Consider the following 15,129-nt stretch of genomic DNA (forward strand, 5'->3'; position numbering starts at 1 on the left):
TAGCCAGTGACACCCACATCCAGTAAATGAATAAAGAAATGTATTGCAATGGAAGCTCAAACTGAAGTCCTATCATCTCAGTTTTCTGGACTGGAAGCTCTGATTGCTGTCATGCAATTTCAGACTGCTGCTTACATGGAACTGGGAACTACTGTTCAGAGGGGCTTCCAGGTCAGCAGGGCAATCCAGCAACCTGCTTTACAACAGATTATTAGGATTGCTGAGGCACTGCCCTGGTAGATTGGTACATCTCAATTAAATCTCCCCACAGCCTCCCCCTGTTCCAAGCAGAAAAATTCCACCTATCCAATCTTTCCTCATAACTGCAATTTTCCATTTTCATAAATTTCCTCTATACCCTCTCTAATACAACTACATCCTTTCTGTAATGAGGTGACCAGAACTGCACACAGTACTGGTTGTGGCCTAACTAGTGTTTTAGATGGTTCCAGCATAACCTCCCTACTCTTATATGATTTGGTTAATAAATGAAAACACATGACATAAGAACACACAAGAAATAGAACCCTTTAAGCCTGTCCTGCCATTCAGTACGATCATGGCTGATATATGCCGACCTCAACTCCTTTTCTGTGCCATTTCCCCATAGCCCTCACTTCCTCAATTTATCAAATATTTATCCACCGCCACTTTAAATACTTCTACTGATCCAGTCTCCACTATCCTTTGGGGCAGAGAATTCCAGAGATTCACCACCCTCTGCAAGAAGAAATTTCTACACACCTCAGCTTTAAACGACTGACCCTTTTTTGTAGCTATGTCCCCTTGTCCAGGACTCTCCCACTGGTGAAAACATCTCAGCATCTACCCTGTCGAGCTCCCTCAGGATTTTATAAGTTTGAAAATATTCCATATGCCTTCTTAACCACATTATCAACCTCTCCTGATACCTTCAGAGACATTCACACCAAGGTGTCTCACTTCCCTACACCTCTCAGTATCATCCAATTTATTATGTAATCCTTTGCCCAGTTTGTCCTCCCAAATTGCATTGCCTCAAACTTCTCCGGGTTGAATTCTATTTGCCAATATTGCACTGACCTTCTTTCACATCTCAAACACAAGTCACTGAAGCCAAGAGTCCCCTCCCCAGAGATATAGAGAATATCGATAAATACATGCAGAGAAATATATTCAGGGCTATTAGGAAATGGAATACCATTCTGATGTGCCATTAATTCAGCAATTTCCAACACAAGAACATCGGAAATAGAAGCTGAAGTAGGCCATTTGGCCCCTTGGGCCAGCTCTGCCATTCAATAACATCATGGTTGATTTGCTTATGGTCCTAACTTCAGTTTCCTGCATGACCCCATTACCCTTGTAATGGCATTTAAGTAAGTTTAAGAAACTAGTTTCAGACCAAGATTGCTTGCTCACAAACCTAATGTAAAATTTTACCATGCTATGATTACTCTTGTCTGGAGGATAGTTTACTATGAGATCATTAGTTAATCCTGTCACACTGCACGTTACGAGGGCCAGGATTTTATGGTCCTGCCACAGCATGTCTCCCCTTGGTGGATGCAGCGAGCCATTTAAATCTCCATTCAGATTGGCAGGGCAGTAAAATCCTGGCTCAAGTCTAAAATAGCCTTTTTCCTGGTTGGTTCCAAAATATGTTGAACCAAGGAACTGTTCCAAATAAACTCTATGAATCTCAAGGCTACCTTTGCCAATTTGATTTGTCCAATCCACATAAAAATTAAAATTGCCCACAATTATTATATCATACAGAACATTATTCTTAAAACAATATATCACCTTGTGTGACCTTATTCTAATATTATGGTTCAGTTCATTTACTGCTATTCTTGTAATTTATTTATAAACAAAAGCTGGGATCTTAAAATCACACCATTCACTCAGTGTTGTTAAGGTACTGGCAAAAGGCAAAGGTCAAATATTTAGGTTATTTCAGATTATTAATGGATAGGACTTCTCAGGCTCTGCAGGTAATTATCAATCATAATTATGGGTATTATTGGGCAGGATTTACCAAGCCATGCGGGTATCTATCACTGATTATCAGGTTATTAGGCATGACTCTCCCAGATTCAGTGCCATTTTGTCTGTGTTTTTGGATGGGACTTTTGAGACCCTGCACTGTTGACAGGAATTTGCATTAGGAGCTAAGTCAATATTAAGGGTGTCAGGCTGAAGCTCTATGATTTATGAGTAGCTTCATGCTGTCTATAAGGACTCACCATCGATGCTGGGTCTGGGATGAACCCATAATATTTAGATGAAGGGCAAATAAATATTCATCTTCCTAGATTATTAGCAGCTCAGGACAAATTTTCAGTGGGTCTGTGTTTTAAACCCTAGGATAGATTACAAGTGAAGATGTCGATTTGTGACAAACATTTTTCCAGGCCATAATGGCAAACTTCTCAGCTCCTCTTTGAAATAATACCCTGGGATCTTTTATGTACCTCACCTGACAAGACTGGTGAGCCTCGGTTTAACATCTCATCTATCGACACATCTCTGACAGAGCAGCAATCCCTCAGTACTTTTTAAATTTATTCATTCACGGGATGTGGGCATTACTGGCTCGGCCAGCATTTATTGTCCATTCCTAATTGCCCTTGAGAAGATGGTAGTAAGCCACCTTCTTGAACCCTTGCAATTCATGTGGTGTAATCGCACCCACAGTGTTGTTGGTTTCCCCAGCAACTGTAAACAGTTCCAAGCCAGGATGTTGTGGCTTGGAGGTGAACTTGCAGTTGTTGGTGTTCTAGGCTGGATAAGCGTAGCAGATTTCCTTCTGTAAAGGGCATTAGTGGAAAAAATTGATTTTTCTGACAACCGATAATAGTTTCATGGTCACCATTACTGAGACTAGCTTTCAATTCCAGATTTTTGAATTCCCACTAGCAGCATGGCAGGATTTGAACCCATGTCCCCAGCACCTCAGCCTGCACTACCTGAGAGTGTGGTGGAGGCAGGTTCAACTGAGGCAATCGTGATTGTATTATGCCTTTAAGAAATGTATTTGTGCCATGTTTCTTCTGAAGGGATTGTTTCATACTTCAACTCTGATTGTGATGCCGAATTGTTGTACGACCAGCAGCTCACATGCTGAGCATGCAGAAGGTTAATTGCTCCTAATTATTGGAGTGTTTGTTTTAATCAGGGCTAATGCAGTTTTGTTATGTTAGGGTTATCCCCTGGGGTTTTCAGAGTATGGTTTGATTAGGTTGATTGACAAGAAGAAAATCACGACTGGATGGAGCTAGGTTTACATAGAGGGAAAAAAAGCAGGCAGCTGCAGTTTGAATTTGAAAAGGAGCAGTAGCTCTCTCTCTTTCTGGACATTGAAGTCTGAGACCTGCTAGAAAAGAGGTATCTCTCCAGAGGTCTGAAAAAGGCAAAAGGTGTTTTCTCCCTTTCCCTGGAGTTCTGCTGTGTGAAGACAGACTGATGTCTGAGAGTCAGAAGATGGGTGTCTCTTTGCATAACTGTCCAGAGGGGTTAAAAAGTTGGATGACTGGGAATTCACATAAGCCTGTGTGTATTGCTAACTGATTCCGAAGTGGGGTTTAGATCTATTGGGATATTGCTTAAATCGGAACTAATAGAAATAGCCAGCAATTAAGAATTATACCTGGTCAGGTTTAAGTCTTTGTTCGTAAAAGTTATGCTAATTCTCTTTGTTATATTTTAATTGTGTTGTTAAATTTTGTTTTAATAAAAGCTTCCTAGTGAGTCAATAGAATCACACCTGGAGTGGAATACCTTATGCTCACACTAATGCCAAAATCAAAAATAGTTGGGGGCTAGGTTAACTTCCTAAGATACCTCAGAGTTTCTCATCTGGTCCCTAACACCATCAAGAGGCAATTCGATGATTATTTGAAAAGAAACAATTACAGGGTATGGGGCAAGGCAAGATCATGACACTGGATGAAATGCACGGAGAGCCAGTACAGACCTGATGGGCTAAATGGCCTCCTGCTGCACTTCACAGAATCACAGATTTGTTGCAGCTGAGATTCCATTAAAGAATGATACATAATATCTTATTCAAAACTGTGTACCAGCATCAAACCCTTTTTGGTATTTGCTATAATGTTGTAACATAATTTTGGAATGTTCACCTGAAATTAAACTCAACTCTCCCAGTTTAAAGTCCACCAATGCAGCAATTGCTGCAATGGAAGGCAATCCTTCAATCAGGAACCTGTCAATGTCAGTCTCTTGACTTTTCCGTGCTTCTGGAAATCTCCTACAGCTCACTTTGGCCATTTATTTTTAACCAAAGCACTGCTTTCTGTGCTCTCTTCTTACTTTTAAAAAAAACTTGCAGCAACTCCTTTTTTTCGACTTAGATTCTACTTTCCCTTAACCTCAAAGTCACAGCTCTTGCTTTTGAGGGTTATTTTCTCTTACTTTTTCTGTAGAAATTTCAAAACTTCTCACTCCGGCCAACTCAGGCTTGTTCTGTGTGTCACAGGGTCACACAGGGTCTGGCAATATCTCAACATCTCAAATGTGTCCACTTGCCCAAAGCGAGGCATTCGGCTGAGTTTTTAAAAAATTCTGACTTTAATTAAAACAGGTTACTCGGGTATCGGGCCAGAGGCAGTGTTATAATTTCATCTTCATTGTCAGATGTAATGATGCATATTCACAGACTTCATTAGAAACACAAAAGGTATTTATTAATAAGAAACTGCAGAGGTCAACATGCCCTCCGGTTGCCCGAGTCTCTCCATGTCTTCTACCTAATAGAGGCCTCCACCCCCTGGGGTGAGTACCCACATTTGGTCCCAATTAGTCCTCCAAGTCAGGTGACCCTCTTCTGCTGTGTTGCCTTTAAAGGGACAATTATCACAATTACAGTGCTGTTTGTGGGAGTTTGCTGGAAGCATTCCAGCTGCCCCATTTTCTACATTGCAACTGTGCCTACATTTTAAAAGTACTTTTATTGACTGTGAAGCATTTTGAGATGTCCTTTTGTGAAAAGTGTCCAATAAATGCACGTCTTTCTTTTCATTTAATACATGTGGGTGTGTGGCCCTGGTACAGAAATACAGGTTAGTTGTTTAATTCAAATGGAAAACAACTGTGGCGGAAGGAATGTTTTCATAAGAAAACCATATACTCAATTAAAATTAAGGGTACAGGAAGAAGTCTCACAACAACAGGTTTATTTGGTAGCACGAGCTTTCGGAGCACTGCTCCTTCATCAGGCGACTTACCTGATGAAGGAGTGGTGCTCAGAAAGCTTGTGATACCAAATAAATCTGTTGGACCTTAACCTGGTGTTGAGAGACTTCTTACTGTGCCCAGCCCAGCCCAATGTTGGCATCTCCACATCAAAATTAAGGGTGACACAGTGGTTAGCACTGGTGCCACACAGCACCAAGGACCCAGGTTTGATTCCCGGCTTGGGTTACTATCTGTGTGTAGTCTGCACATTCTCCCCATGTCTGTGTGGATTTCCTCTCAGTCCGAAAGACACGCTGTTTATGTCATTGGCCATGCTAAATTCTCCCTCGCTGTACCCAAACAGGCACCTGTGTGGCGACTAGGGATTGTCACAATAACTTCATTGCAGCGTTAATGTCAGCCTACTTGTGACACTAATGAATAAATTTTAAACATTTTGTAGGTGTACTAGGGATCAATTCAAGTTTTCATTCAAACATATAAAATAAAAGTCGGATATATGGACGTGTATCTTTTTCAGATTTCCAGCAACTGCAGTTTTTTTTCCGCGATTTCTCTGCCTGCACTGTACGTGTGCTGCACCTGTATACTTACTCTCGCACACAGATGTGGATGGATGTCTTTCCTGTCTGTTTGTGGGGTAGGCCCAGTAAGAAGTCTAACAACACCAGGTTAAAGTCCAACAGGTTTATTTGGCAGCAAAAGCCACACAAGCTTTCGGAGCTCCAAGCCCCTTCTTCAGGTGAGTGGGAATTCTGTTCACAAACAGGGCATATAAAGACACAGACTCAATTTACACGAATAATGGTTGAAATGCGAATACTTACAGCTAATCAGGTCTTTAAGATACAAACAACGTGAGTGGAGAGAGCATCAAGACAGGCTAAAAAGATGTGTATTGTCTCCAGACAAGACAGCCAGTGAAACTCTGCAGGTCCAGGCAAGCTGTGGGGTTACAAATAGTGTGACATGAACCCAATATCCCGGTTGAGGCCGTCCTCGTGTGTGCAGAACTTGGCTATCACTTTCTGCTCAGCGACTCTGCGCCGTCGTGTGTCGTGAAGGCCGCCTTGGCGAATGCTTACCCGGATATCAGAGGCCGAATGCCCGTGACCGCTGAAGTGCTCCCCAACAGGAAGAGAACAGTCTTGCCTGGTGATTGTCGAGCGGTGTTCATTCATCCGTTGTCGCAGCATCTGCATAGTTTCCCCAATGTACCATGCCTCGGGACATCCTTTCCTGCAGCGTGTCAAGTAGACAACGTTGGCCGAGTTGCAAGAGTATGTACCGTGTACCTGGTGGATGGTGTTCTCACGTGAGATGATGGCATCTGTGTCGATGATCCGGCACGTCTTGCAGAGGTTGCTGTGGCAGGGTTGTGTGGTGTCGTGGTCACTGTTCTCCTGAAGGCTGGGTAGTTTGCTGCGGACAATGGTCTGTTTGAGGTTGTGCGGTTGTTTGAAGGCAAGAAGTGGGGGTGTGGGGATGGCCTTGGCGAGATGTTCGTCTTCATCAATGACATGTGGAAGGCTCCGGAGGAGAAGCCGTAGCTTCTCCGCTCCGGGGAAGTACTGGATGACGAAGGGTACTCTGTCCACCGTGTCCTGTGTTTGTCTTCTGAGGAGGTCGGTGCGGTTTTTCGCTGTGGCGCGTTGGAACTGTTGATCAATGAGTCGAGCGCTATATCCTGTTCTTACGAGGGCATCTTTCAGCGTCTGGAGGTGTCTGTTGCGATCCTCCTCATCCGAGCAGATCCTGTGTATAAGGAGGGCTTGTCCGTAGGGGATGGCTTCTTTAACGTGTTTAGGGTGGAAGCTGGAGAAGTGGAGCATCGTGAGGTTATCCGTGGGCTTATCCGTGGGCTTGCGGTACAGTGAGGTGCTGAGGTGACCGTCCTTAATGGAAATGCGTGTGTCCAAGAATGCAACCGATTCCGGAGAGTAGTCCATGGTGAGTCTGATGGTGGGATGGAACTTGTTGATGTCATCATATAGTTGTTTCAGTGATTGTTCACCGTGAGTCCAAAGGAAGAAAATGTCATCGATGTATCTAGTGTATAGCATCGGTTGAAGGTCCCGTGCGGTGAAGAAGTCTTGTTCGAACCTGTGCATGAAGATGTTGGCATATTGAGGTGCGAATTTGGTCCCCATGGCTGTTCCGTGTGTCTGGATGAAGAATTGGTTGTTGAAGGTGAAGATATTGTGGCCCAGGATGAAGCGGATGAGTTGTAAAATTGCATCTGGAAACTGGCAGTTGTCGGCGCTGAGCACTGAGGCCGTTGCAGCAATGCCATCGTCATGGGGGATGCTGGTGTAGAGTGCCGAGACATCCATTGTGACGAGGAGCGCTCCTGGTTCTTTTTAGTCTGTCTTGATGCTCTCTCTACTCACGTTGTTTGTATCTTAAAGACCTGATTAGTTGTAAGTATTCGCATTCCAACCATTATTCATGTAAATTGAGTCTGTGTCTTTATATGCCCTGTTTGTGAACAGAATTCCCACTCACCTGAAGAAGGGGCTTGGATCTCCGAAAGCTTGTGTGGCTTTTGCTACCAAATAAACCTGTTGGACTTTAACCTGGTGTTGTTGAACTTCTTACTGTGTTTACCCCAGTCCAACGCCGGCATCTCCACATCGTGGGGTAGGCCCCCAGAGTTGGGCCTTGCAGCTCAAAGGGCGCGGCCTGCAGCAGACGAACCGTTCCTCGAGCTCGCGCGGCAGCGGACGTTTGAATTTCGCGCGGTTGGGCCGGGCTGAGAACGAGAGGGAGAGAGAGCGCGCGCGCACGGCCGCGCCGAGCTCGCGCTGCGGCGGTGTCTGCGGCTCGAGCTCAGGGACAGAGCCCGGGAGGAGAGCGCGAGGACCAGAGCCGCATTCGACTGAGTGACAGCAGCTCACACGTACACATCACTCGCTGCTGCTGCGACAGCACGATAAACTGTAGCATTTCATTTACAGACAAAACAATATAGGGGGAAAACGCACTGGTGCCAGGGGTTTTAATTAGAAGCTATTTTGACAGCGGCGGTGTCTTTTTTTAAATAAGATATTTGCGCATGCTGTTTTTGCGCATTGAGTAACAACAGGTTGATCTGTGTGCAACACCCCTTATCCGCAGGGTTCAGCAACAACTAAGACAAGTTGAGTCTATTTGGGGGTCTCAATACATCGAATAGACATGAGCACTAGCGGTGAGTAGAATGCTTTATCAGATATTAATGCGATTTATATTTTACAGATAATGCAGTCTTATTTAATCGAGATGGATACGCTGTAATTATTGGCGTCAACGGTGGGAGTACAGTATTTAAAAATAAATGTTTTAACTACTGTTAAGGCCACCAAAACGAGTGATTAGCTGGGCATATTTTACAGTGCTGCAATCCGCAAAGTGGTTGGAATGGCTTGTCTTGGGAAATTACAATGTAGTTACTGGAAATACTGAGATGTACTTTAGGTAACTAAAAGTGCACAGGTTACTGAAACAACAGATTCAGGTCTGTTTCACTTTTAAAGAAAAATAAAATAAATGCCCATTTTGTTCGTTACGGTCCCGTGAAGGACCAGTTGCAAATCACAGCAGGAGCATCTCGTCTAGAATCGTGTGTGGGTGTGCGCTACATTGCACTCTCTTTGGCCCCACCCCTGGAGTTTGTTTCCCTTTTAAAAACGCATATTAGTAATTCTTAGCGTGTCACTCGAGACCACTGTGAAAGTTTGATTCATTCTAAATATAGACAGGAACATAGCAATACAATACGCACAGTGACTAGTTTTAGACTTTGACACATCTAACATGAGTTCAGCTTTAACATGTGTCTGCTAAATTAATCCCTCCCTTTCACAGCATATTAAGAATTAATACTGCTGTTCCAGCGATGGTCTATTCATTACATGACATATATGAGCATCTATAACTCGATGCCTCAGACAGGAGAATGTTAATTCAGAAGCATAGATTCTGAGGTTTAAAGTTTCTGCTTTGAACACAATCGGTAACCTAGGCACAAATTGTGCTTGAAAAAGCACTGTTTTCCTGAAATTAAGTTATGCCCCAAGTTTGTGTTCAAACTTATTTGCATTATCACAAATGTAAACTCTTCCATGAACCAATGAAATTGGTTAGCATTTCGGAATGTAAATATTTTTTTCACCTTGCAGTAAATACATCCCTTGATGTATTTGAGAATGGTAATCTGGTACACTTTTATTCTTAGCTGGAAATGGTTTTATCAGAAATTAAGCATGAACAGTCCAATGCAAATGACCAACCTAATTTTAAATAACTGAAAATGCAACCTAATTTTAAATAACTGAAAATGACTTTTAAAGAATAACTATTAGTTTTATTGGTGTATACCAGTCAATTTCTTAGTAAATACTTTCTTATTTAAAAACTTTTGCACTGTTAAATTGAATTTGAGAAGATTCATAAGGATGCAAATGGTTGCCATTGACAGAAACAAGCCAAGCTCTCTAATTCGATCTGGGGCATAGCCAAATTTATGGGCGGGGCTGGCATCCCAAATTTTTTTTTCAAACCAGTATAAAAGATTGCTGTAACTCGATTTGCACTGGCTGCAACTTGCGTTTGAAATTCTTTGATTTTTTTTTTAATGCTGGTTTTGGATTAAAATATAGAAAATAGAAGCAGGAGTAGGCCATGCAACTCTTCAAGCCTTGAAATCACACAATTTTTGGCCTCAACTACTTTCTGTGGTAGTGAATTCCACAGATTCACCACCCTTTGGGTGAAGAAATTTCTCCTCGCCTCAGCCCGAAAAGATTTACCCCTTATCCTCAAACTACGAGGATGATTCTGGATGAATTGTGCTGAAAATATGCAACTTAAAGGCAATTGTTCTACTGTTTGACTTTTTAAGTTTTGTTGTCAGCTGAGGTTGTGCATTGAGAGTCTTCAACGCTTGATCATACTGCCACTTTTGTGTTGTCGTGGAGCAGTTTCTGATGTCTATCAAAATGAAAATAGCAATATATCTTGGTACTCTAGCCTCTAAGCATACTAAAACAGGAGCTGGGTGAAAATCTCAAACATGATATTTTGACTTTGCATAAGGGAGGAATAATATAAAATATGGCTTTGTATTATTTTTGAAAGTGCTCAGTTAATTCACTGGACCTCAGAGAGAATTTGCAAGCTTTTTCTTAGCTGTGTTGATGCAAGAGAACGTACCGATTCAAACCTCTCACTTTTTCCTGATGTTAAAAATTAGTTCCTGTTGCAACATAAGTCCATGCATGGTTCCAAGGAACATGTATCGTGTTCAGAGGGTGATCTACAGCAAGGTGCTGGCGACAATGTAACCAGACATATAACCAGAGCAGTCTGAATGTGGCCAGAGAAATCAGAAAATGTACAGAGGTGCTCTTTGTAGTTTGTTCAATTCCAAACTGCTTTTCGTGATCATTTTTAAGGTTTTTTAAAAAATTGGGTCTTCACTGAGTTCAGCTTTCGGCGAGTAATTATATTCCTGTAACAGTATGTTGAATGTTTTCTTTCATATTATCATGTTTTCTGTGTACAAGTGATGATATAACTATGAAAAAAGTTATACTTTGTATTGTTAAAGTTCAACATCAGGTAAAATAACAGGTGGATATTTTACAATTTCTTTGCAAACATAACTGACAAAACATAAATATTTTTGAAACTTTTGGCTGACACCATTAAAATATTTTAACTGCTAGAAAATAAAAGAAACTAAACAGCGTTTTGTACGATTCCAATATTTTTGCACTTATGATATTTCTTTTTGTATATTTTGTAGCCTAGGGTACAAAGCAAACTTAAGTAAAGAGATCAATATTGCAATTGTTTTATTTTCGTTTTATGCTTTCTTTTTCTGGTTTCGATTTCAGTATACTTTATTTAGGGTTTGAGGTGCGGGAGGAGATGGATTAAAGCAACAAATTGTTTGCAGTCAAGCAACATCTTGCTTTTAAAATCTTTGTTGTAGTTTTCAATCCCTCAATGGCCATGCTCCTTCATATCCCTGTAACCTCCTCCAACCCACAACCCTCCCAGATATCTGCACTCCTCTAATTATGGTCTCTCAAGTATCCCAATTTTAATTGCTGTGTCTGTGTTGGTTGTGCTTTCAGTTGCCTAGGCCTAACTTTTGGAATCACCTTCCTACATCTCGATGCTCCTTTAAAACCTACCTCTTTGAGCAAGGTTTTGGACATCTGCCCTAAATTCTCTCTCTGTAGCTTGGTATGAAATTTTGTTTTATAATGCAGCTGTGAATTGCCTTGGGAATTTTTATTATTTTAAAGGCACTATATAAGTTGTTGTTATCCTTCATTTTAAAATAAATCCCAAGGCACTTCACAGAGGTATAATCAGAAATACATTTGCTTTAAACACTTTATATTAATATTAAAATAACGGTGAATTAAATGTTGATATTCATGAGCTTTTGAATATTTTTCAAAAATGGAAAATTTATAATAATTGTTTAAAGATTCTTTGTCATTTTAATCACTGTACGTTGACTTGGCTTTAAGAACCAGATGTTGTCATTCATAGCATTTGAAGGGGACTAGGTAAACACATGAATAAATATATTAAAAGATACAGGGAGGAAGCAAGGAAGCGTTAACTGTGGCTCTGTGTGTAGCAGGCCTTCTGTTGTTATAGAAAATCATGGCCGGGATTCTCTGGCTGTTCACACCCTGCTGTTGTTGCCAGCAAGGCCGGAGAATTTGCACTCAGTCAAATCTCTGGTCACTGCAGTGGGACCAAAGAATCCCGCTGGCATGAACGCCAGAGAATCACACCTCATATGTTTGATCCAAAAGTCTGAGTACAGTTCAATGCAGTTCTGAGTGAGTGCAGCAGTGTTGCATGACAGAGAACCTTTCTATGCTCATTTTTGAAAAAGTGTTTGGAAGATCTCTTTGGAGTCTTGGCCAATATTTATCCCTCAACCAGTATCAAAATAAAATTGATCTTGCTGCTGAATCATTGCTGTTTGTGAGAGCTGGCCTTGTTCAAATTGGCTGTAAAGTGCTTTGGGACATCATGAGGTGGTGAAAAATGCTAATCATTCTCGAGTTTGTAGCCCCCAGTGAAGGAGCCTGTACCATCATTGGCATCATGAGCTGAACAATCTCCTCCTGTTTAAAAGAAATCTCCCTGATGCCTTGAACCCACCCAAAAAGATGACAGCCAATGGATGTAGTGGTCTGGCTCATAGTTCCCACGGACTCGAAGTCAGTGTCTATAACACAGAGGCAGACCATTCAGCCCAGCTTGTCACACAAGAAACAGGAGTAGGACGTTTGGTCCTTCGAGCATGCTCCGCTAATCAGTAAGATCATGGCTCTAATTGAACCTTCCAACACTTCTTGATCTAAACCTATCAATGTATCCTTTTATTTCTTTCTCCCTCAAGTGCTTATCTAGCTTTTCCTTAAATGCTTCCATGCTATTCACTGTGGTAACGAGTTCCATATTCTTCCCATACTTTGGATAAAGAGGTTTCTGCTGAATTCCCTTTTAGATTTATTAGTGACAATCATATATTTATGTGGGCAGCACAGTGGTTAGCACTGCTGCCTCACAGCGCCAGGGACCTGGGTACAATTTCTGGCTTCGGGTAACTGTCTGTGTGGAGTTTGCATGGTCTCCCCGTGTCTGCGTGGGTTTCCTCCGGGTGCTCTGATTTCCACCCGCACTCCAAAGATGTGCAGGTTAGGTGGATTGGCCATCGCAAAGTTGCCCATTAGTGTCAGGAGGATTAGCGGGGTAAATAAAGGGGGTTACGGGGATTGGACCCGGGTGGGATTGTTGTTGGTGCAGGCTCGATGGGCTGAATGGCCTCCTGCACTGTAGGGACTCTGATTTTATGGCACCTGGTTTTTGTCTTCCCCATAAGTGGAAATATCTCTAGATCAACCTAAACAAGCACCTTTCATAAGCTTAACGACCTCCATCATGTGTCATTTGTTGTTTCTGTCACACATTTCAGCCTTCAGCATTTTCGATTCGACAGGAAATAACCCAGCTTGTTCAACCTTTCTTGATAAATGTGAGGTGTTACATTTTGAGGAAGAATAAGGAGGTCGCTTATTACTTGAATAAAAAGAGTAAGTGGATAGAGAATCAAAAGGATCTCGGGGTATATATACAAAATTCACAAAAACTATTAACCTAGGTTATTAAGACAATCACTTGCACCATAGTTTACTTGTTCAGGGAAGTTGTAACCTGTTTTCATTAACACATGGACTCCATAAAGGAAAGTGAACAATGAACACTGCTTGTGTAAACTGGGTTATTGCTGGCGTGAAAGATCAAAGATCAGTTTTCATGTCTATTTCATTTCAGCAATATTAAAGTGCAAACTAGCAGGGAATTTAACTGCAGTATCCAAGTGCCATGTGACACATACTTTGCTGGATGGCTGGAGTGTTAATATCACCAAGAGGCTCACTAATTGTGGAGCTGTCTTGTGGTGAACAGAAATGGAAACAGAATTAAATTTATTTTTGCCTAAAAGTGGTTGTAATACCAGGTATAAATGTAGTATTACAGATCTGAGAGCCTCCTCATAGGTGCCAGTTATTTATCTCTTTAGGGCTGCCTCAAACCCATTAACATAAGGGCACTTCAGGTAGCAGGGTTAGTAGCCTCTTCGTTAACTTTGCAAAATTCTGCTTTGGAATTGTCATTTCTTCTTGCTTCTCCTAAAGTCCCACTTACCTCGAACGTACTTTAGGTTCTTCCTCTTGTCTTGTGTGAAAACCATCATTGAAATTAAAGCATTCTGTGCTGCATTTTTATTTCCGTGATTATTTTATTTCCCACATTCTTGCTTGATGCCTTCATCCTAAATAACAAAAGATCAAAAATAGGAGCAAGAGTAGAAGCATAGGCTGCTTGAGCCTTTTTCCATCACTCAGTAAGATCACAGCTACACCTTCCTGCATGATCCTCATATCAATCGATTCTCTTAGTTACCAAAAATCAAACAATCGGACCTCTATACTCAACGATGGAGCATCCACAATTCTCTGTGGTAGAGAATTCCAAAGAGTCAGAACCCTCTGAGTGAAGATATTTCTCCTCATCATAGTCCTAACGGTTTGAAGCACACTCCAGCCTGGGTCATCATCGGCCGAGCATCTACCTTGTCAAGCCCCTTAAGAATTCTATCTTTTTCAATGAAATCACCTCTCGTTGTTCTAAACTCAAGGGAATGTATACATCTTTCCTCATTGAACATAAGTGGTGAACCTTTGTTGCACTCCTTCTAAGACAGTATATCTTGTATACAATATACCGGTTGTGCTATCACCAATTTTCTATACAATTGCAGATAAAACTTTTTCACTCCTATATTCTAACTCCTTTTTAACAGTGGCTAATATATCATTTGCTGTCTTAATTGCTGACTATACCTGCATTTTGACTTTCTGTAATTGGTGTATAAAACACCCAGATTCCTGTGAATATATTTTCCAGTCTCTTACCATTTAAAAACTATTCTGCCTTTTTATTTTTCCTCTCAAAGCAGATAACTTCTCATTTCTCCGCATTATATTCCATTGCCTATACTTTTTTTCCCATTTATTCACCCTGCCTAAATCCTTTTGAAGTTTCTTAGCGTTTTACTCAGTTTATTTTTCCACGTAACTTTTGTATCAACAGCAGAATTGGATACATTGCACCCTGTCTCCTCATCTAAGTGACTGATATATTGTTGAAAAAGAGACATGTCAAAGCTTTTCATCTTAAACTCATCAGGACACGTTGCAAGAGTACGGGGAAAACAACAATTTATACTGTTTGAGATAGATCCCGGTACCAAAGAAAGGTCAGGCAGCGTGCCTTAATGACTATCATCCAGTGGCTCTGACATCCATCGTTGTGAAGTGCTTCGAAAGGTTAGTCACAGCACAAATC

General features: G+C 41.4%; 2 protein-coding genes across 2 annotated transcripts in view; one reads left to right on the forward strand and one right to left on the reverse strand.

The window, feature by feature from the left end:
- lyar (Ly1 antibody reactive homolog (mouse)) overlaps positions 1–15,129 on the reverse strand; it is a 355,306-nt gene that overhangs the window by 242,104 nt on the left and 98,073 nt on the right. The gene's annotated exons all lie outside the window — the stretch shown is intronic.
- Positions 8,062–15,129, forward strand: part of ablim2 (actin binding LIM protein family, member 2) — a 357,715-nt gene continuing 350,647 nt past the window's right edge. Inside the window, exon 1 of the mRNA XM_078213235.1 lies at positions 8,062–8,389. Coding sequence (XP_078069361.1) covers positions 8,377–8,389 — 13 coding nt within the window. The 5' untranslated portion in view covers positions 8,062–8,376. The remainder of the gene's footprint in view (positions 8,390–15,129) is intronic.

The sequence above is a fragment of the Mustelus asterias genome, chromosome 1 (genome assembly GCF_964213995.1).
Source record: "Mustelus asterias chromosome 1, sMusAst1.hap1.1, whole genome shotgun sequence".
NCBI lineage: Eukaryota > Metazoa > Chordata > Chondrichthyes > Carcharhiniformes > Triakidae > Mustelus > Mustelus asterias.